General features: G+C 37.3%; 1 protein-coding gene and 1 long non-coding RNA gene across 2 annotated transcripts in view; both read left to right on the top strand.

Annotated features, from left to right (window-relative positions):
• LOC122311935 (mediator of RNA polymerase II transcription subunit 23) overlaps positions 1 to 19,755 on the top strand; it is a 44,094-nt gene extending 24,339 nt beyond the window's left edge. The window contains exons 9-21 of the mRNA XM_043126714.1: positions 2,937 to 3,020; positions 3,414 to 3,508; positions 4,177 to 4,339; positions 4,465 to 4,710; positions 7,518 to 7,688; positions 7,904 to 8,017; positions 8,119 to 8,244; positions 8,667 to 8,815; positions 11,442 to 11,682; positions 11,765 to 12,530; positions 14,059 to 14,240; positions 19,092 to 19,195; positions 19,312 to 19,755. Of these exons, the coding sequence (XP_042982648.1) occupies positions 2,937 to 3,020; positions 3,414 to 3,508; positions 4,177 to 4,339; positions 4,465 to 4,710; positions 7,518 to 7,688; positions 7,904 to 8,017; positions 8,119 to 8,244; positions 8,667 to 8,815; positions 11,442 to 11,682; positions 11,765 to 12,530; positions 14,059 to 14,240; positions 19,092 to 19,195; positions 19,312 to 19,513 (2,643 nt within the window). The 3' untranslated portion in view covers positions 19,514 to 19,755. The remainder of the gene's footprint in view (positions 1 to 2,936; positions 3,021 to 3,413; positions 3,509 to 4,176; positions 4,340 to 4,464; positions 4,711 to 7,517; positions 7,689 to 7,903; positions 8,018 to 8,118; positions 8,245 to 8,666; positions 8,816 to 11,441; positions 11,683 to 11,764; positions 12,531 to 14,058; positions 14,241 to 19,091; positions 19,196 to 19,311) is intronic.
• Positions 19,756 to 21,734: 1,979 nt separating this feature from the next.
• Positions 21,735 to 23,105, top strand: LOC122308767. The gene is made up of 2 exons (XR_006242220.1): positions 21,735 to 22,743; positions 22,874 to 23,105. It is a non-coding gene; the product is annotated as an uncharacterized LOC122308767 (long non-coding RNA).
• Positions 23,106 to 23,882: the final 777 nt, after the last annotated feature.

Genomic DNA, 23,882 nt, shown 5'->3' with positions numbered 1-23,882 from the left:
TAGACTGCTAGTGAATACACTCATCTTTGGTGGATCACACCGTTACTCATACTCTTGTGCGGCTTGCACATCCACCTCTCTTTGCACTTGCATCTCTTATGCCCATCTCTATGCTAATTTAATTTTCAAAAGCAAATGCCTTGCTTTCATGAAGCCACACCGTCCACTATCTTATTTTATTATCATTAAATGAAAAAATGTTCCTATAAAGCCACATCATCCCTCCAATTTTATTATTGCTAAGTGAAAATTAATTACTAATTAAATGAAAATTTATAGATCTAACTAAATCAACCATTTGTATTTAAACTGAAATTGTAAAATGGAAAAAAATATATTTTTTCAAGTTACTAATTTTCATTATAAATTAGCAGTCTTTTAAATTTTTAGGCCCTTTCTTTTAAAGAGAAAAATAAACTTCGGAAGAAGTCTAGATGCATGATTAATTTCATCATCTAATGATATTGCAGAAAAAAAAAATAGATTTATAAAGATGGGTTACTCAAATTTTTTCTTGATTTTAAGATTTAAACATATAAAATCATTCATAGTATAATGTTTTAAAAAGTTATATATCTGATTTTCAAAATATATTATATTATTCTTGCATGGTGTGGGTCTGCGACCAGTTATATTAATGTTTGAAGTATTAGAACAACAAAGCCAATCAGAAACTGCAGCAAAACGATTAGAAGCCAATCGAAAAATAACCGGAAACACACTATTTTGTGCCCGATCACCATACCAAATGTCAAACCATAAATGGATCCTAGATCCCTCTCCAACATCATAAATGACATGACTAACAAAACTCTCCCAGCCCTTTCTGATGAACTTCCATAGATCCACACCATAAACCCCCCGTACTTCATTAGAACACCAACCCCCCCCCCCCCCCCCCCCCCTCCTCCTTCCAAAGTGACTCTCCTTCCAATTGATACCTCCATAGCCACTTTCCGAATATAGCCTTAGTAAAGGTCCTCAAGTAACGATCCTCCAACCGAGATAGGAGAAAAAAAATTTATTCCAACTAACAAGATGGAATTTAGTTTCTTCTCCCATACCACCCCATAAAAAAGCACGAAACAAAATTCTCAATCTGGTTGGCCACCCCTGCAGGCAATTGAAACAATGACAGAAAATAATTGGGAAGATTGGAGAGGGTACTCTTAATAAGAGTAAGTCTGCCCCCTTTAGATAAATATAGCTGCTTCCAACCAGCCAACCTTTTCTCAACTTCTCAACAACCCCATCCCAAATAGCACTAGCCTTAAAAGGCACCCCCAATGGAAGGCCCAAGTATCTCATAGGTAAAGAAGCTGTTTTACAGCCCAACAAACATACCAAACTATTGATGTTACGCACCACCCCCACCGGAACCAACTCTGACTTTCCAAGGTTCACCTTGAGGCCTGATACAGCTTCAAAACATAATAATACAGCCCTTAAAGCTTGAACTTGACCACGGTCCTCATCACAAAAAATGAGAGGGTCATCTGCAAAAAGGTGCGAAAGGGTAATAGACCCATTAATGGCATTACCAACCTAGAAACCTGAAAGAAATACCCCCCAACGGTAGCCTCCACCATCCAACCTAGCGTCTCCATAATATGGGGCCATACCTATGTAATTCAGGTCATTCCAAACCTATATAATGCCATATATAACGACAGGAAAGCGCTAGCCATATATAAGCTATGTCTATAAAAAAAACTAATCAATTGAAACTTCCCTAGAATCTTATTTATAGGTTTGGAACAACCTGATTTCTTTGTCTTGAATGTTTTTGTTTTATTTTAAGTCTTTGTTGTTCGGTTCCATAGTTTCTCCTGTTGAATCACATACCTGGTTTTGCCTTAGTAAGCTTACTCGCCAGTTCAAGTTTGTTTTCTGTTGTTTCTTCTTCATGGAGCAAAAGTATCTTGGAACTTCAGTTAGTTTAGTCTTGTTGATTGCTATCTTATGGGTTTGAGTGGATTTCTCAACCCATTGATGCTTTGAAAGATCTAAACCATAAACTCTCAAGTAGGATGATGGAGAGTTATTTGGGGATCCTAGAAGATATTGTCGACTAGTGGGAAGTGGAATTATCTTAACATCACTAGATCAGCTATCTCATATGTATTCTGTGTAGTATGTTAGTTCCCTAGAAGCTCCTAGGGTTTCACATTACCGTCACTTGTATTATTCACTACCTCAAGCAAGTTTTGGGTTCGATTGCAAGATATGCCAAATGTGCATTTTAGAGTGGAAGGTTTTTCCTATGCTAATTTGGCATTCTCTCCCTTAATAGATTTTTGATGGCTTCTTGGTAATGTACAAGAATTAGAAACCAGCAGTAGTAGATGATCTAGTGAAGAAGCCAAGTACAGGGTAGTGGCTCAGGCCTCTGGTGAGTTAAGATATTGAGTGAAGATATAAGATATTGAGGGAATATATTTTCACACCATTTCTTTGAGCAGATTGTTTTTCCGGTTCCAGCTCCTAATTAGTTATTTTGCGATAATCAGGTTGCCCTTCTTACAGCTTCTACTTCTAATTTTTTTACTAAAAAATAAAGTATATGGGGTTGACGGTCACTTCATTCGTGGGATAATACAAAGTGGAGATATTTCTGCGCTATTTGTGAAGTGTGATGATCAGTTTGCTTAGATGTTTATATCATTGAGTTATATAGGTTGGGATTTATTTGGCCCAGCTTGGGTTGATGAGGAACAATCCTCTTTCTAATCACTTTATCCACGTCTCTATCTTTCTCTTTCTAAACCCAAATGTTAAGAGGTTGCTCATCATGAAGTGTTTTATTTGATATTATATTAATAAACTGATTTGCATGATTAATTGCCGAGTCATATTTAATTCAGGTATGTGGTTCCATGAAATCGCTAGAAACTCTGTGCTATTTCAAGACATTTATATTCAATATCTTGATGCAGGGTGTGCCCAACATTGCTATGGTTGAAACGTATACGAGATTGCTGCTCATTGCACCTCACTCATTATTCCGTTCACACTTCAGCGTAAATTTCCTTTCCCCTTTAAAAGTTTTTTTTATTTTCGTCTTTCTTACTCATGCTATTATTCTCATTTCTCATGAAAACTTGAGCACCGTAGTGATGAATTCATAGTGTAGAGAGGGGATTGATGTCTACTTTAACCCATAGTGAGTTCGTCTGCAGCCCTGCTGACACCTTCATATCTGAAACTATCTTGTGTCAAAAGACAATGTCTAATGCGTAAGAAATGTCCAATAATTTTTGGCATATATTTCACTCGTAATTAAAATTAAATAAAATTCTACAGTTTTGTTGCAGTACAAATGGTACAAGAGGGAGGGGGAGTGGTAATTCCCATATACATATATATGTCATTTCTACAGTGTTAAAAACTCTCATAGGCACCACTTTCTGCAGAATTTGGCACAGAGGAACCCATCTTTATTGAGCAAGCCCGGGGTAACACTATTGGTGCTTGAAATTTTGAACTACCGTTTGCTTCCACTATACAGGTGATTACTTACTGTGGTCCATCTTTCGATATAACAATTTTGTAATCAATGTGTTGTGTGCTTCTAGATCTCTGTATTCCGAAATTTGAGTGAGTTTTAGGGCATGTTTGGATGCTTAAAGTATCTCAAATTTTTGTGAATAGTAGGGAAATGGTTTGAGTGAAAATGTTTTATAGGCTTTTGGGAAAGGAGAGAGAAAAAGTTGAATAAAAATAATTTTTAAAATAAGTATTGTATTAGAGTTTGTGAAAGTGAATTGATAAAGTTAAAAATTTGTTTGAATATAATTGTTTAGTATAGTTTTTGTTTTGAAGTTTGTAAAATTTTTATTGATTTTTTTTTTACTTATAAAAAAAAATGTTGTATTGATTTTTGTGTTTGAGTAATGATTAGGTAATGATTAGATGAACTATTTAAAATTTGAAATAGAGAAGTATTTTGTGTTTGAGTGATGTTTGGAAATGCAGAAGAAATTTTGGGATTTTTAGAATGTTTGGTGTTGCTCAAATGTGCCCTTAGAGTCCAGGGACTTCAGATGCTTTGGCTTAATCCCTTTGTTTATAGTCACTGAAATACTGCAACTTAATTTGTTCAGTTTGACACTAATCAAAAAACAATTTGTCCAGTTTGACATCTTTTCAATTTCTATTTTTTATTGTTTTGGCTAGGTATGAAGGAAAAAGCAAAGCCTTGATGTATGATGTCACAAAAATAATTTCTACACTAAAAGGGAAACGTGGAGATCATCGTGTATTTAGATTGGCTGAAAACTTGTGCATGAATCTTATTTTCTCACTCAGAGATTTTTTCCCAGTTAAAAGGGAAGGAAAGGTGGATACTGTGGCCTCCAAACTCTCTCTCTCTCTCTCTCTCTCTCTCTCTCTCTCTCTCTCTCTCTGTGTGGGTTTTTTCCCCTTGATGAATTCAACTAAAGTATGATTCCTAATTTTTTGAAGGGTCCTACAGAATTCACAGAAACCCTAAATCGGATTACCGTAATAACTCTTGCCATAACCATTAAAACACGTGGAATTGCCGATGCAGATCACCTGCTTTACCTTCAAACTATGTTAGAACAGATAATGGCAACCAGTCTACATACATGGTCTGAAAAAACGCTGCGGTACTTTCCTTCTGTTCTACGTGAGGCCTTAATGGGTCGGATGGATAAGAGGAGCCTGGAGATTCAAGCATGGCAGAAGGTATTTTTTCTTTATTCCTTTCTTTCTTTTAAGAAAAACAAAAAAACAAAATCTGTTGTCTATCAAAATTTCTTTTCCATGTCTGAGGTCAATAGTGTCTGGACTCAACTACCGGATATAAATATTATGACTTGTTGTATTAGGAAGATTTTTTATACATGTATAAAATTAGAACTATGATTGCTCTTTTCTCATCCTGCCGTTTCTTATGTACATATGATGGATTTCTCTTCATATGAATATGTTTTACCACAATGTATGAAATATACTCTCAAAGATCTGTAATGATGCTACAAGTGAAATTTGGGAGCTAACCCCCCTTTGTCCAGTTTCCTACCCTTATTTTTCAGATAGAAAACACTTTAGTTAACAAGAATCCAGCACTACACTTTCACTGCTCTTCCATTCTTTAAAAAAAAAAAAAAAAAAAAAGGCATTAAACACTGATGTCAAGGCCATGTAGCCTTAGCACCAGCATCTTTAGCGACCTTTGCTCCAATCTCTTCTCTGATTGATATCTCATCCTTCTCTTGACGGCTATCTGTAACACCCCCATCCCATAGGGTTAGGAATGCTACATAGCACCATGTAATATGAAATCCATAAAAGTAGATACCTGCAACCATGGTTCATTTATAATAAATGGTAAAAAGGTTATTACTAGTTCTGGACTAAGGTAGGGTCTCATCTGCTCGTTCTGGCCTGCTTGCTCATCCCCATCCTCTTCACCTGGGAATTTAAAATAGAAAAACAAAAATGAGTCGTATGCTCAGTGGATAGCACCTCATATGGTTAAAGATTTTAGCCCCGGATTTAGTGATGAAAGCAGTCTTAATGACTACACAGATTAACCCTAATGTGCAAGTTGTGCACTGATCTCACATCCTGTGGTCATAGGGGTACTGTTATACTGTTGGATGTAAACATCTCACATGGATCACTCCTTCTTAAAGTCCTTCAGTATGGCTTTCACACCCACCCATAACTTTTCATTGTTACAAGATATCATCATATGGCCAACACATAGCATTCATAACAGGTATTCATTCATTATTTCTTTTTTCGTAACTTCCATTATATAAGCCTTCATAGCATTAATATTACAAGCATAACCATGACTTCAACTTATAAAAAAAAAAAAAATAACCATGACTTCATAAATTGCATAACTTTCAGATGAAAACATTAATATAATATGTGCAAAACTTTACCCCCATAACATTTCATATCGTAGGTGCAAATAAGGGGCTTATAACATTTTTTTGATAAGTAATAAGGGGCTTATAACATAAGAACAGTTTTCAAATATAAAATGACCAAAAAACTGGTCCCTGTGGTTTTTTGTTAAGTCAAATTACTGCATATACTTTTTAATTGAGCTTTTTACTCCTGTGGTTCCTCCCTCCAGTCCACCAACCCTCCCCACATGACCAAGTTATTTTTTCAAAAGAAATTTTATGATTTCTTTCATATTTTTGTTTTTATGTTTTGGTTTTATGAGTTTTTATTTTGATTTTTATGTTTATTTGTATATTAGTAAATTTTATTACATTTTAAATTGTGACTTGTACTTTTTTAGTTCTTATGCGTATGATTTTTTAAACAAGTGGAGGCACATGTGGCTTGTTAAGGGACATGTTGAACAATGTCAGTAAAAGCATGCTTAAGTGCGAAGCCAAGGTTACAAAAACCGAAGTGCATTTTTTGTAGCTTTTTGTGTGAGCTTAAAGTGCAAAAAAACAAGTCCTTGTAATTTTTTTAAAAAATAAATTATTAAAGTCAATTGAAGACCTAGAAAATGTTGTAAACAAGTATTGTCAAGTATTTAGCTGATATGGAGGATCATTTACATACCATGGAGCCACATGTTGTCATATGTGATGTAAATGCTTTGAACCCGATATAATAGTTCAAGTTGACTTTCTAGATTGACTAATATTTGATTGCTTATGTTAGCATAGAAGTCAAAACCCCAAGGGGTTGGCCCAAGTGGTGAAGGCCTTGGTCTTAGGGTATCACTCCCTTCAAGGTCCAAAGTTCAACACCTCATGGGTGCAAACAATTCTTTGGGGCCACACCCCCTGGTGAAAAGCCAATGATTTGAACCAGTTTCGTGTAGGGAAACTTTTGAGGGTGCGGTGCACGGGACCAGGGTTTGCTCTACAGGAGTGAGTCCAAAGGGTCCTGCCTTGGAAAGGTTCCCCGACATTTAAAAAAAAAAAAAAAAGCATAGAAGTCAATTCCTACAATTCTTTAGCTTTTTTGGTCATAGCCTTTTTGATATGTTTTGATTGAACCATGTACATTAATTTTATATGGCTATCAAATATCATAGATGCGTGTATTTAGTAAAGCAGAAGAGAATTGTCTAAAAGGTGGCATGGCCCAATTGACAGCCCTAAATTGTTTGGTGCTGATGGTAGTTTACTGGCCAATGAAAAGATTTATCAATTGATACTATTGTTCCAATTTCCTTAGACTTTTGATAGGGACACACTGCCTCAATAGGTTTGTCCCAATTTCCCATCATTATTATTGTTCTTCTCTTGGTTGAAGATTAAGTTTTATCCCGACATACTGTTTTTTATACACTACAGAAACTTCTTCATCACTATTAAAAGAAGTAAAAAAATAGACATTTTAGTGAATTCCCATGAGACCAGAGATAAGGTCAAAACTAATCTTTAAATCTCTAGTATATATATTTCAGTGGATCTTCAAGATTTTCAACTATTGGGGATGCAAAGTATGTGCTTTTTTAGCTCGAGAAATCTGCCAGTTTGTGAGAGCATTCGTTCATCGTGCAGGCAGAAACAACTGTGATTAACCAATGCACGCAACTTCTTTCACCATCAGCTGATCCTTCTTACGTTACAACCTACATCAGTCACAGTTTCCCTATGCACCGACGATATCTTTGTGCTGGAGCTTGGATACTGATGCATGGGCACCCAGAGAACATAAACAGTATAAACTTGGTACAAATTTTCCTCTGATACTGGAAAGATATTTGTACATATTGATATAGCATTAATTGCAATTGTTACTTGTATAGTATTAATGCCGATTGCTACTTCATTTATACTGGAAAGATATTTTTATGATATCAATGCCCATTTGTCCTCTCCCATGAGAAATTATTGCATCATATCTTTTGAGAGTTAAAAGTTTCTTCTCCTGACATGGAGAACAGGCACGTGTGCTGAGGGAGTTTTCCCCAGAAGATGTTACAGAGAATATTTACACAATGGTGGATGTACTAGTACATCATATTCAGATGGAACTTCAGCATGGACATCTCTCGCAGGTTTCTAGCTTGTGCTGAGGTTTTTCTTTTTTTCAATTTCCATGTATATCAATGCCTACTATATTGTGCATTCAGTCTTTCATGTTGTCTTTCATTTTCAGGACCTTGTATTAAAAGCCTCTGCAAACCTTACATTTTTTGTCTGGACCCATGAGTTGCTTCCCTTGGATATTTTGCTTCTAGCACTTATCGACCGTGACGATGATCCCCATGCTTTGCATATAGTGGTATGCACTTTCTAATTTATCCTTTCTTATGCTGCGAATGATCTCTATGGTGTAATGTTAATGTAACCATTTGTCATTATTTTTAGCTTCTAGCACTTAATGCTAGAATCAACTGACTTTCACTGAACTTGATCTTCGTTCAGTGTTGCTGTAGAGATATGCTTGATTTTCATCATGTTACTTGACTTCTAGAAAGTTTTTAACTTGAGCAAACCCTTCATTGATAGTTGAATGAAATATCCTTAACTTGATTTCATTGTGTTACTTGACTTCTCGTAGAAAGTTTTTAACTAGAACAAACCTTCATTGTGGATTGAATGAAAGATCCTTTTCTTTGTAAACTAATGCAGGGGCTCACATATTGAGCAGCTTCGGTTGTGTTTGTCTTAATGTTTTGCCATGGTGTAAAATCTCTGTTGCAGATTAATCTCCTTGAGAGGCAAGAGATTCTACAAAGAGTGAAACAATATTGTGTGAATCATGGACCTCCAGAGCATTGGCTTCAATCTGGGATGTTCAAGCGAGTTGAGTTGCAGAAGGCTCTTGGGAATCATCTCTCATGGAAGGACAGGTGAAATCTGTTAATGTTAACTTGACTAGTTGGAATTACATAAGATGGAATCAATAAAATCAATTTATAAGTTCAATTGTGGTAATTATATTTATTTTGCTCAAAACTGGCAGTTATGATGGATTCTTTTCATTGTTATCCCTGCTTTATTGATAGTGAATGGCCAACATTGTTCATACTGATTCAGAACATTGAAGGAATGAGCCCTTAGATAGGGTATATAACCATATTATAAATATTTTTAAAATATGAGAAAGTTAAAATATCGTTAGAATATCATTTTTTAATATTATTTTTGTTTTGGGATTTGAAAAGGTTGAATTTTTCTTTGTGTTTTGTTTGGAAGTTTGGGAAAGTTGTAATGATTAGGTAATGATTAGATGAAAAAGTTGAAGATTTGAAATTGAAAAATGTTTGTGTTTGTGGTGTTTGGATGTTGAGATGAGATGGGATGAGATGAGTTGAGACCATCTTGCAATCCAAACAGGGCCAGGGTAGCATATTTGACCTATTGGGAGAATTCTATAATCTGGAAATAGTGAATGACTACCCTCGATTGTATTAGAGGACTAAGCTTTTGACATGGAATACTTTTTTATTTAAATAATGCATCATATAAGTTCGGCTTGAAACAAATGAACTCTAAGTAGTTACGGTCTAGAAACTTTGTAAACATGCATGCAAGTTGATTTTCAAACTGAGATGTCCAGTCATTTTGAAACAAATGAACTCTAAGTAGTTACGGTCTAGAAACTTTGTAAACATGCATGCAAGTTGATTTTCAAACTGAGATGTCCAGTCATTTTATAAAAAGGTGCAATACTAGTAGTATACTGTCCATCTGATGGAGAGCTTGCCTGGTTAGTATCATAAACATTCCACTGCCCATAGCTTTATAAAAAGTAGTTCACGATTTGGAGCTCATTTAACACAGCAAATAATAGGAGTGAACGTATCTCACTGTGGAATCTTAGGAGCTTCCAAGAACTAGCTAATTTTATTGACCGCATGTAGGGGTGTGCACCGACTCAATTGGAGTCGGTATCGTCTAAATCGACTCTGACTCTGACTTTGTTGGAGTTCAAATCCGAACTCCAACTTCAACTCCAACTTACATAGGCTCCGATTCAACTCCGACTCCAATTTATCAGAGCAAAGTCAAACTTACACATACATATACATTTTAGACACACAATGCATATATCACCTAAAACCAACCATATTTTAAACAATAACCAAACCCGAATCCACCTCCATCGCCCAAAGCCAACAAGACTTGAGCGAGAGACAAATAGAGAGAGACAGAGATCAAATTAAACAATTTACATACACATTAGAAAGGAGATAAATGATGGGCCAACGGAGAGCAACTGGAGGGGGAGGGTCCAACAGCCAGGGGCAAGGGCAGTGGCGGCCGGTGAGTGAAGGAGTGAGGGTTTCAGGCAATGGCGGGAGGGTTTCAGGAATGAAGTCTAGAGAGAGAGAGAGAGAGAGGTGAAATGAAGGGTCTCGAGTGACCGGGCGGTGTTAGGGTTAGAAATAGGGGCACAAAATGCCGCCATTTTATATCACCCAAACAACACTGTTTCGGTCTAAAGGGACCTAGGCTTGGCTAACTATGCGGTTTTGGGCTTTTTTTTCTAAACCCTGTTTTTTCCCTAACCCCTAAATTTAATTTTTGTTTAAACCATAATTTTTTTATTTAAAAACATTTTTTTTAGTCTCTTAAACACTAAATTTAATTGCTTGTATTGAATCATTAAAATTAACAATTACGAATTTAGTAGTATTAAGTTATGTGTAGTTTGTGAGTTATAACTACTAACAATTGTTATTACTTATCAAAAAAAAAAAAAAACCTACTACCAATTGTTCTATATCTACTACTACACCATCATTTTTCTATATCTACATTTGTTACATACTACTATATTAGAATCTAGATAATAGATTAATAGTCTTACAATATATACATTATGCATGATACATGACTCACTATTAGTTAGGCAAGTTTCATCTACCTTAACATATGTAATATGTATAATAGTAATACTATAATGTGTAGTGTGTACATATTATTGATTATTAATCTATTAATATTATTGTTTAACAGTTATGACATTGATTATTAGTCTATTATTATTCTTGAATTTAATTATATAAATTCTATATTAATATCCAACTTATCTTTATACTAGACTTATACTATAGTGTCTAATTACATATTATTAGACAAGAATATTACATATTATTATATTATATAGTGTCTATTATTATACACCCCTTCTGAAGTCTGTTGATCAACTTGCAGATATGTTTACCAAACCGTTGTGTTGTAGTCGGTTAAAGCTTCTTATTTGTTCCAAGCTAGGTTTATATGATATATATGCCACAGCTTGAGGGGAGTGTTAGAGGACATGGCTGTAATCAGTGTCATTTATGAGGGTATAATTGTCATTTACGAGGGTACAATTGTCATTTGCATGTAGCTTGTATAGGCTGTTGAACATCAATGAATAACATGAAGTATTTTCTCTCTCTATGTTCGACTACAAAAATTTTGCTATATTTTTATCTGTCTTGATGATTGCATATTCACAGACATTTTTTCAAATAAGCTTCACAGGTATCCCACATTCTTTGATGATGCTGCAGCACGTTTACTTCCAGTTGTGCCCTTAATTATTTATAGACTTATTGAGAATGATGCCACGGAACCAGCTGAAATAATTCTAGTCAAATATTCCCAGTTTCTTGCTTTACACCCCCTAAGATTTACATTCGTCCGTGACATACTTGCATATTTCTATGGTCATCTTCCTGGGAAGCTCATAGTCCGGATATTGAATGTACTTGATCTCAGCAAGGTAATGACATTCTTTCTATTTCATTTGGGTCCTTCAAAATTTAAGTCGGCCAACATCTTATTGACCTCCATTGTTGTTTCAGATACCTTTTTCAGAGTCTTTCCCGCAGCACATTAGTTCATCAAATCCGGTCATGTGCCCACCTATGGACTATTTCGCTACTCTCTTATTGGGACTTGTGAATAACGTTATACCTCCACTACAAAACAACTCCAGATTTGGATCAATGTGTGATCCCTCAGGGCGTACTCCATATAATAAGACTGCAGCAACTTCTCAGTCTGGGCTGGCAAATGCTTCTGAGGGCCAAAAGTCATTCTATCAAATTCAGGATCCTGGCACCTATACTCAGCTTGTTCTTGAAACTGCTGTTATAGAATTACTCTCTCTCCCTGTGTCTGCATCTCAGATTGTGTCTTCGCTGGTCCAGATAGTCGTCAATATACAGCCAACACTAATTCAATCCAGCAATGGTCTACATGGAGCTCCAAATGGTGTTGGGCAAGCTTCAGTATTGCCTACATCCCCTTCAGGGGGAAGCACAGATTCCCTGAGCGCAGGCAGATCAACTCCTTTAGTTTCAGGAATTAATACCTCGAATATTGTTTCTCGAAGTGGTTATACATGCCAACAACTGTCTTGCTTACTGATACAAGCTTGTGGTCTCCTACTTGCTCAGCTCCCCCCTGAATTTCACTTGCAACTTTATGCGGAGGCATCACGTATAATAAAAGAGAGTTGGTGGCTCACGGATGGGAAGAGGTCACTGGGAGAACTAGACTCTGCTGTTGGCTATGCTTTGTTGGATCCAACATGGGCCGCTCAAGACAATACCTCAACGGCTATTGGTATGCTTAAGTATATGATTGTATAATTGCTATTTACTGATAAACAACATGTTTGTTTGTTTACATGAGCTTTTGTGATTTTTTCATTTGAATTTCATTTATTTTTGTTGGTCATTGGGAAATGACATCTCACGTTATTTCCAATATTCAAAATGCTCCAAGTCTTAGTTTTTGGAAATGATTTTGCATTTGGCCCCTATAGCTTTGTTATCAGGTAATTTGGTCAATCCCAGCTGATTGCTGACATTAAATAATTTGTGATGCGATAAATAACTAGTGATTAATTGGAGGCTTTCGATAGGATAAGTATCCTGTCAATTGTTAAGTTGCAACCCCTAAGAGCAATTAGTACAGCCATTTTACTTTATACACTGTGCTAGATATACGTGGGATTTCAAGTACAATTCTGCACTCATCCTTGATTATCACCTACAAAAAGGAATTGTCTTCATTGTGATATGTTAAACAAAAAAGCCTTTTTAGAAAAACCATAATTGTAGTTGGAAAAACCTTTAAATTTTTCAACTTGTTTAGTTGTTTTTATATCCAGAATTTCAACTTGAATGTTTCAAGTGAAAAGATAGCAGAGTGTGGGGCCTGCTCAGTTGCATTAGTTCCATTTGATGTTTGCCTACCACAGCAGGGTCCTCCAAGGAGAAATATGCATTCAGTCACCCCGGTATTCTTGCTTGCTTGGGAAGTAAACCTGAGTAATTGCATGTTTTAATCTATGTGCAGAAATTTCTCTTAGTGTGTTCTGTCCTGTAATTTGGAGACTGGGTTCCGAACAATTCTTAACATTGCTAAAGCTTCTTTTACTTGCATAATTCTAGTCTTCTAGAGCTTCTTTCAATTTATGCAAAGAGAGTAATCTTCAGCCATTTCAAGGCTTTTGCTGGTTATTGATGATCAACCTTTATGTGTTTTGTTTGCAACGTCTGATTGGGTTGAATTGAACCTCAGAACTGGAATTTCTGAATTCAAGTCCAATTACAGTATTTGAGCCGTGGTTACAAATATTTGTGGCAAGATATTGTTCTTTACACTCTTTCTAGTTGCCACTAGCTATTTTTTGCTTACCTTACTTTTATTGCCCGTTCATTTTTTATGACATGGAATCCTAGAGACCATGCAAGACTTTCACCAGCCATTCATCAATGTCAAAATGTAAATCCTAGGTTCAGTACAGGCATTACCAGTTTGCTCTAGTGTAACTCATCAATCATTAATGGTAGGAAACTGAAGGAATTTTACAATTCTCAAAGAAGGAATTACTTTCTTTCTCGGCGGAATTTTTTTCTTTTGTTGAACGGTCCTTCATGTTCATTTCAAGAAAGCTTTAATAATATTATGTAAGAAAATAGAAAGCTAAACTTGGTGGTAATTTAGGTAATTCATAACCATGTTCTTCTACTTGAGGCAATTTTTGGAATTCAAACCTTTCTGCTTTTATTATTTGAAATTACATGCATGATCTTCTACATTATGCATTTCAGACTGGAAGTGTGATCATGTTATTCTTTTACAGGTAATATGGTTGCCCTCCTGCATTCATTTTTCAGTAACCTCCCACAGGAATGGCTAGAAGGGACCCATGTCATCATTAAGCATCTCAGACCAGTGACATCAGTCGCAATGTTGAGAATAGCATTTCGTATAATGGGCCCGTTGCTCCCAAGACTTGCCAATGCTCATAGTCTCTTCAATAAGGTACAGTGAGTAATTTGCTCCTACTGTTTATTTGAAGGCTTTCTTGGAAAACAGCATGTACTTTGTAAAGAATAGGGTTCACATAGAAAAGGTGAGGAAGAAGGTTATGCTTCCTTCTTGTCAACATTCTATTATATAGGGATCATAGTTGACCTAATATTTATTACAAAAGATCCCCCCATATACTTTCCTTAACTAGAAATATATATTCTTCATAACACTTCCCCTCAAGCTGTAGCATAAATATTATATAAGCCCAGTTTGGAAGAAAGAAGCAAACGAAAAGCATCAAAAATGAAAAATAAAAAAGCATAATCTAATACTCCCTCATGCTGGAACAACTTTAAGCACAAGATACAAAGATACAAATACATGAGCAAAATAGGGCAGTGAAACAAACATAAAATGCTATATCCGGTTGAAAACTAGTCGGAAAAAGCACAATGGGGATTGGATATTGCCACAAAACACCAAGGCTGGTCAGATCTTGGCAACCAACAACAAGCAATGGCGATCTTTTTTTGATAAGTCAAGCAATGGCGATCTTAACCACAACCACAATTTGTACCACCAACAATGGTCAACCAAGATCAACGATAACTTGAAGCAATCAAGAAACCACCTAAACCAACCAAGAAACCCACTTGAATGGGCTTAAAAGTGATTGAATTGGCTAAAAATTATCTTAACCAGTACTTATAAAAAAAAAAAAAATTATCTTAACCAGTCAATAAAAAGAAATAACCTGCCAAAATCCACTGCACTGAAAGAAATCAACTCAAACCAAGATTGAACAACTCTGAACCCACTCTGAATTAGCCAAAACACAATAACAGAAGCCCAAAAAATTAGTGGAACCAGCCGAAACAAGTATATATCAGCTGGAAAGTAGACAACTAGCCAAAATAGAAGCAAATTGGCTGAAATAGAAGCAGATTGGCCAAAAATAATACTAGAGACAGCCGACACAAAGAAATATCTATATGTGCTTGCAAAAAACAAGAAAATCAACAATACCATACCATCCAGAGAAGCTGCTTATACTTGGACAGCTACCCTTGGGGAAATTTGTAATAGATTGGTGTTGTATGTGCAAGAGAAGTGAGGAGTCCATTGATCGTCTTCATCTTCATTATGATTGCAAGCACATTGTGGAATGATTTCTTCAGGCGTGTGGGAATGGCTTTGGTAATGCCTAGAATTATTGCAGAGCTCTTTTTTCTGGAAGAAGGCTAGGAGCCTAGGTGGCAGCCTGCAGATTGCAACAATATGGAAGATGGTCCACATTTGTCTGTGTTGTTATATTTGGAATGAGAGAAACAATAGAACCTTCGAGGATCATGAGTGGAGACAAAGGAGCTAAAAACTTTCTTTATCAACACCCTTTTCCTTTGGACTCCATTTGTAAACTTTCATGTACTGGATCTGCATGTTGTATTTTTTTCAACCTCCTAGATAGGTTTTTCTCTAATATACTTCTTGTGTACTTGAGTTGTGCTTTTATGCCTATCAATAATTATCTATTACTTCAGAAAAAAATTAATGGAATCAACCAAATCAGAAGAAAACTGGCCAAAAATGAGCTGAAACAACACGAACCAGGTAGTATGAGTCACTACTTGCGGGTTGCTCCAATGGATATCAGTTTGAACCAAATATGTCTTGTGATGATCCGAACAGGAACGACAACACTGGAGGTTGCTAGAAACCACATCTACAGTCCCCAGAGGCCACGGGAACTGCCTAAAAACCACTATGATTGCTGGAGACCACAAGAGACACCGGTAAACACCAAAAAATTCACCAGAAAACTCATAAGACCACCAATTTTTCACCACTGCAATCCCCAACAGCCCAACCAAGATCATTGGGCCCCTGTACACACCATAGGCTACCAAAGAAAACATCAACCAATGCAATGACACCCCATTAGTGATTTTTTTCTCATGCCACAGTTTCTTTCTGGTTACTAAGAGAAGCTCATATAGAGTTACATAAAGGCACACCCCTGTGGGTAGTTCAACGAAAAAACTGCGATTAAACCATAGAATCTTGCTTTGATACCATGTAAAGAGTATGGTTCATGCAAAAAGGAGAGGAAGAAGGTTACTCTTCCTTCCCCTCAACATTCTAACATACAGATCAAAGTTGACGGAAGTGTCCCCATAGACTTTCCTTAGTTGAATCTATTCTTCATGACAATAATTTCCATAATAATCTTGATGTTCAAATGCTGCACTAGATAATCCCTTGAAGTTATTTTTTTAGTCATCCAGTTTTAAGTCCGAACAAATAGTAGTTTTCTCTCTGTGCGCATAACGCGTTCAATAGTGGCTGGGGGCGTTTAATGGCAAGGTTACTGTTATACTAGAGCTGAAAAATGGGATTTCTAAAACAGATAGTCATTGAATCAAAAGCTTTTGAGTTGACGAGGGATGGAAAATATTTACATGTCACTGAGAGGAGCTGGAGAGTTGTGAAGGAAATAAGGCTGGGGATGTTCACGGTATTTTGGTTTGCCAAAGCTTTGGAGACTGTTTGATGGGCGAAGGAAGAGAGTTCTATACAGCTCATCGAGAGGGAGACAGAGGGTTCATTGTGCAGAGATGTTCTAACTCCTGCAGCTGTTATATGGCTTTAGTGGAGTATGGAGGTGGTGGTAGTAGGAACTTCATCTTCATCCCAAAGGAGAGGGACGACAAGGGATGGAGGAAGTTGGTGGATGCACTGGGGAGGCTGGAAGAGAGGGTGGCTATGTGGCAGCAACAGAGGAGGGGCATTTCAGGTGCCGTCGGTGGAGAAGGTGGCGGTGAACCAGTCACATGGTCGTACAGAGAGGTCCTCCAACAGACAAGGGTATCAGTGCCATTATTACATATGAACAAAACAGGAAGAGGGGAAGGTCTGACATGCCTACTAGTCTGAGAGGAGGCGCTGGTCAAGGGAGGATTGGTTGTACCAATGGGGACAATAGATGCTCAGAGGCAAAATGGTGGTAGCAGTTGTGCTGTCGGCTTGAAAGAGGATGGCATGTATAGCACTCTGCTAGAAATGAAAAAGCAGTTAAGACTTTTTGCAGGAGAGGATGGGGAGTTTATTAAGGTGTGTTGAGGAGAATCAGGAGGTGGGCTTGGGCTTGAGCTGTTTAGATGGTGGTTTGGTTAAAGAAAAGACAAAGGGTGGCTTGGGCACAAATGGGCCAGTTACTATGGTTCATGGGGTGGGCCATTCCAATAGACTTTAGCCTGAGAACCTGAATAGAGGAAAGGCCAAGATGGACCTGGGCCAGATGCAATGGGCCTCAACCCGTGGGATAAGACAAAAACGTAATAGGGGCTGGCCCTGATTATGTTTAGAAGGGACAGGGTGCTTGTGAGGCAAGCCCATGAACCAGCAAGGACCAGACCACACCGCTGGAGGTGGTTCTGATGGTCATGACCTGTACGCCGGCAACACCTGAGATTTGAGTTTGTACACTAATTGAAGAGGCCTTTCAGGTCAGGGAGGTAGATTTAAGGAATCTTTTGTTGGATTAGGAGGACGGCAGATTGGATGGATGCTGGATGCAGTTGGAGGATAAAAATGGAATGGATGAGGTTCTCTTTCCAACAGTGGGTGTAGGGATCAATTAGGTTAAAGCCCAGTTAATATTTCCTGCCATAGAACCCTCTCCAATTGGTAAAGAGGATTCTAGACAGTTGGGGTGCAGAATTATAGACTTTGAGGATCTTGAGTCTGGACGGCCTCAAATTTAAGTAGATGAGGTGTTTTTTTTTTTTTGGGGGGGGGGGGGGGGGGGGGGGGGGGAGGGAAGTGCGGGGTGGAGGGGTGGGGCACAAATTCCTCATTTGTGGAGAGCAAGGGGGAAGTGTGAGGTAATCACATTAAAGGCAGGTGTAGGACAGTGGCCATGGGAAAAAGGAGACACCAGTGGTCATTTGCTTAGCCCGTATCAAGGTATTCCCAAATATTTGTTGAGCCCAATCTTTTGTATGTCCAAGTAAAGGGTTTCCAGAGAAACCTAGGTCGTTAGACCATTACTAGTAGAAAATTCTTTAAGGCCACCCATAGAGCATGAGGAAAATGGATTGCTACCCATTTTGATGGCCAGTTGATTGCATTGAATGGTCAGTTCATTCATGATGTGTTGACTCAGGAAAAGCACAGCAATCTCTTGTACCACCTGTGCAAAGTAACTAAGCTAAAAACATGAATTCAGATTGACTTGAATGAGGAGAAAATCAACATAGCAAATTAGATTCTCTTAATTTATATTGACTTCCACTTGTCAATTTTAAGGGGAACTGTTGCTTATATTCGTTTTCTTGTTTTATTGTTCAAATTGGGGATGCCTGTCCTTGGTGTATCAACTTGGCTGTGTCGTTGGCCATCCTGTCTTTTATTGTATTCCACAGTGCATTTTTTTCTTTTTGGCTCCCCTTTATAGTGGTTCCATAAACATTGCATCCTTAGTAATGCGGGCATCTCTTGTATTTGCTATTATTTTGATATAATATGACTAAATGAGATTATGTTGGAGCAATTGGATAGTTTTTTTTTATAAAAAAAAAAAATTAAAAATTAAAAAAAAAAAAAAAATCGTTAGAGCACATTGCAGTTAGGTTTCAGAACTTATTATTTCCATATTGTTTAGGCCTGCTAATCGTTCTTTCTGTTAATCATTTCCCTTTACCAATGTTAGCGCATAAAAGAAGTATGAATCTGATCTTTTAGTTTCTGAGAAGGATTTCCAAGCATGAGATCCACTTTTGAATGGGTTTCTCAGAATGTGTCATGTATATCGAAAAATGTTTTGATTTCTAATGCTTATTTTTCTGGCATGTCTTTCAGACCCTCTCCTTACTTTTAAGCATACTGGTTGATGTCTTCGGAAGGAATTCACAGACATCAACTCCTGTAGAAGCATCAGAAATAGCAGATCTCATAGACTTCCTGTAAGTGTTAGGTTTTTAGTGTTTCAAACTTATCCTCCTGCAGAACGATGTTGGTATTCCGTTATTTCTATTGCCTCAAAGTTCTTACATGTTGCTTATCCAATGTTATTTTACAGCCATCATGTTATCCATTATGAAGGGCAGGGAGGGCCTGTGCAAGCTAACAGCAAACCTCGACCAGAGGTATTGGCTCTCTGTGGGAGAGCATCAGAAAATTTACGTCTAGATGTACAGCATCTTCTGTCCCATCTAAAAGCTGATGTAAATTCTTCCATCTATGCTGCTACTCATCCAAAGCTGGTCCAGAATCCATCATAAAATCCGGGTTTGATTGGTATGTTTCCAGTTTACTGATCACTGAACGGTGCTGCTCTCTTGAGCGAAAATCATTATGTATAATTCGCTACATACTTCTTGTTGGGATATGGGACTTGAAACACTACAGCTTGCCCCTTTGAAACACAGATAATATTGTATCTGTAATAAGATTATTCTTGGATCTTGGTTGGGAAAATATACACACTTCAGTGATCAAGTATGTAGTATAGCTCATCAATTAATATTCAGTGTTGTTCTAAGGTAAGAAAAATTATATTTGCAAGTCGTGCGGGAGTCCACACCCTAAATTTTTCTAGCAAATCAAATTTTACCATTTTAGCAATGTGGAGGCTATTTCCTCCATGCCAACTTTCTACTACTAGAAGATATGAATGTATAATGATTTTTTTTTTTTTTTTTTATTGCTTGCTTTTTGGGGTTTTGGATTATGTACTGGAATGTAAGTGCAGTGATCCATCTAAATTCGAGGTTAGCTAGCGTCCTTGGCAACACTTCGCATGAAATCTATACCAACTCGTTTTTACTGGGGCAAACTGAGCATTTGTACAAGTCTTGATGCTTAACAAATCTCCCTTCAACCAACAAAGTAACAACTAATTCAATAACAGATTGTTTTCGTGGGTCTTATGGTTATGTACACGACAAAACAGCTCAGCCACGTGAGATTTCCCACCATATATAAAGCAGCAACCAATTCTGTCGGACGCACACATTCCACATGCAAATATCTTTCCTCAGCCTCATAAATCCCATCTGTCCATGTATATCATGCACCATCTTCTCCTCTTTATTCTAACATTAATAACACTCCAACTACCACAAGGTTAATTGTGTCCACACGACTAAATATTAGGGCTGTATAGAAAATGATGAAACCGGTCTTTGCAGACGGTAGGAAACTGTCAAACTAGCCGATGTATATATATATATTATGTATCTTAGGTTTCACTTGCATTGTTTTACACTTACCGTTTAGAAATGACATTGTTTAGTTTAATACACCAAACGACATCGTTTGGATTTAGGATTTAAGAACTGCCTCATTTTTCTTCTTCTCTCGATTCACATTTTTCTCGAATTCTCTCTCTCCTCTCTCACGCAGTGCCATCTGCGACTCTGTCGTGCATCTCTCTCTCTCATCGCGATGTGAACTCTCTCAATACTATCTCTCATCACGCCATCGACGGGACACTGGCGAATCAACCGACATTACGTAGAAACTAAGCATGTCGATTTTCTCCCCCTTAATCTGTCGATTTTAACTATCTATGAAACTTGTCAGTTGCCCATCGGTTTTGGACCGAAATTGAACCAACAATGTCAATTGTCACTCCTAGGTGTATCTATCAAATCACCAATGAATGAAGATTTTTTACTATTTTCTAACTTAAATACTTTTTGCAATTGGAAGAGTGATAGAAACAATTTGTAAATCTTGCAGTATTAAATGCTGCTCGTGAGTAATATGGACTTCAACATGAAATATAATGATATTGGGACATAAAATTGAAAGAAATCATGACAGGAACCCCCTTTTATTCATTCAGTAAAGAGATTGGATGCTAACTTAACCCTTATTAACTTCTTCCAATCTCTTTTAGGGTGCCTCTAGGGTTCTGGCTTGAAAGCACCTAAGAGTCCACCTATGGAAGCTTTGGCAAGGCAAAGTTAGCTTTCCCTAGAGAAAGATTACAGATAGGGGGTGGGTATGTGAATCTAACAGTAGCTCCAATACGGTTAGGTTTGGATGTTAAGATGAGAATTTTTAATTTGAGATAAAAGTTGAAAGTTGAATAAAATATTATTTTTTAATATTATTATTATTTTAAAATTTGAAAAAGTTGAATTGAGATTTGAAAAAATTAAATTGTTTATTATATTTTATGTAAAAATTTTAAAAAAAGAAGCATTCTACCAAGAAGCCCCTTACCTAAGCACACTCCGCAGACCGGCTGACATGGAGGAGAGATATTAATAAAAATAAAAACATAACCAAACGGAGCCCACAAGAAGTCCTTCTTGGGCTGTTCTTCTCTGGAAAGAAAACAAAAGTTTACAAAATTCTCGCACAAGTTCTTCTCTTTGTGATTTCAGCAACCATATTTCCCTCTCTCTCTCTCACATGAGATTCTGCAGTGGTAAATCACAAGTGTGGATAAGATCAGACGTAATTAACATGTTATGGTTCTGGGTGTATGGCAATGGTGAAAATGTAAATAAAATTGCAATGATGTAATTTATGCAAGAACCAAACACTGGAAATGGATAAAAACTAAGACTCTGTATTGCTACGGGATCTTCAAGGGTCCCTCACCTCCAGAAAAAGAAATACAAGTTCAGACTATTGAATTCATAAAACTAAATACCAACTCCCTTTCATCCTTATAGGTGTGGATGGCAGAGATTTACAAAAGACTGAATCTTATAACTGCTTTTATTCTTCTTTAGTTAAAAGATACATAGGCTACTTCTAGAACAAACTGCAGCGCAGCTCTCCACATTACTGAAATGGCACTGTATCATTTCCAAGATAATTATCCTAAACACAGCACTTCACTGAACTTTCACAATGCAGCACCATGACTTCATACGGAAAACGACGCCATAACCTTCCCTGGTTCCCATGACATCATTTCAAGTTCAGTATATCAATTCCTTTGCAAGACATGAACTCCAAACCTTCATTTCTATGTTTGGTCGTCCTGATGAAACCCATTTCTCCCCCTTTCACCCAGACCGCCATCCTTGATCTTCTTCACGATCTGAGCTCCTAACAATCCCCCCTGCTTAAAGAACCTTGCCCACAAGGTGTGGGTAATGCTCTTGAAGTCTTCAAAGCAACTCCCATGTGTTATCATTGGAAGAAGCCCCAAGCCATTTCACTAATACTTCTGTCACCGCCCTATGCCCAAGCTTATTTATGTGCCAATCTACCACTTCTTCTGGCTCCGGTTGGATATCCCCATTTTTATCCATGGGTGGCAGTGTGGGAATGGATTGGATATGGGATCCAAACTTCTTTTTCAGGCAAGAAACGTGGAAGACTAGGTTTATTTGGGATGAAGCTGGGAGATCCAAGCGGTAGGCAACAATTCCAATCCATTGAAGAATTTTAATGACCCAAAAAACCTCGGTGATAGTTTTAGATTCAGGTGATAGTTTTAGATTCAGGCACCTCACCACCGAGTTCTATCGATAGGGCTATAAATGTAAGTATACCCACTCTCCAACGTCAAAGCTCCTTTCTGTTCTCCTCTAATCTACAAAAAATTTCATTCAATTTTGATCCCATTCGAGATTTGCCCTTAACAGCTCCCTTATCTATTCTCTTGTTCGTAGGAGTCGATCCATAGCATCTGTAGATGAAGTACCTGGTACATAAGATAAGAGACAAGGGGGAGGATACCCATACAATGCTTCGAAATGTGAAATTTTTGTCGAAGTATGATAAGAATTGTTGTAACTATATTCTGCCAAAGGAAGCCACTTACTCCATTGTTTCTGTTTGGAGCCTATGTAGCAACGTAAATAAGTTTCTAAACATTTGTTGAGAGCCTCAATTTTTCCATCAGACATAGGATGATTTGCTGAGATAAAACTCAGTGTAGACCCCTACAACTCAAACAAGTTCTTCCAGAAAGAACTTAAAAACATTGGGGGTCTGAAACTATTGATTTAGGAAATCCATGTAGCTTGAACACATGATCCAAAAAAATCTGAGCAACTCCCTGGGCTATGTAAGGGTGTGATAATGCAAGGAAATTACCATACTTAGTGTAGCGATCCACCACTACTAATATGACACTCACCCCATTTGATAACGGTAGCCATTCAATGAAATCTAATGAAATGTCTGCCCAAGCTTGGTTAGGGATTGGCAGGGGTTGTAGTAGACTAGGTGGGGTCACTGTTTCATTCTTGTTCACCTGGAAAACATCATACTCTCTTACCTTCCTCTTGATATCACGTTTCATCCCTTCCAAGAAGAAATCTCTCTTAGCCAATTGATAGGTTTTTAAAAAACCTGTATGACCAGCCTATGGGTCCACATGCAAATAATCCAACACTTTGTTTTTAAATGTGGAATCTAGCACTAGCACCAACCTGCCCTTCTTTAGAATCAGTCCTTCTTGGAAAGTGTAACCTGGTAGCATTGAAATGTTGTTCTGCAGTTTATCTAACAAATCGGCCATCTCAGCTGAAGCCTTGTAACTATTTTTCAAATCCACAATCCAGTCAAATGTTGGAAATTAAGGACAAATAACCTTCCCCTACGTCATCTTCTTGCATTCTTCTAGAAAGTGTGTCAGCGACTTTATTTTCCTTGCCCCTTTTATATTGAATAGAG

The sequence above is a fragment of the Carya illinoinensis genome, chromosome 5 (genome assembly GCF_018687715.1).
Source record: "Carya illinoinensis cultivar Pawnee chromosome 5, C.illinoinensisPawnee_v1, whole genome shotgun sequence".
NCBI classification, from domain to species: domain Eukaryota; kingdom Viridiplantae; phylum Streptophyta; class Magnoliopsida; order Fagales; family Juglandaceae; genus Carya; species Carya illinoinensis.
This window is presented reverse-complemented; position numbering and strand designations above follow the sequence as displayed.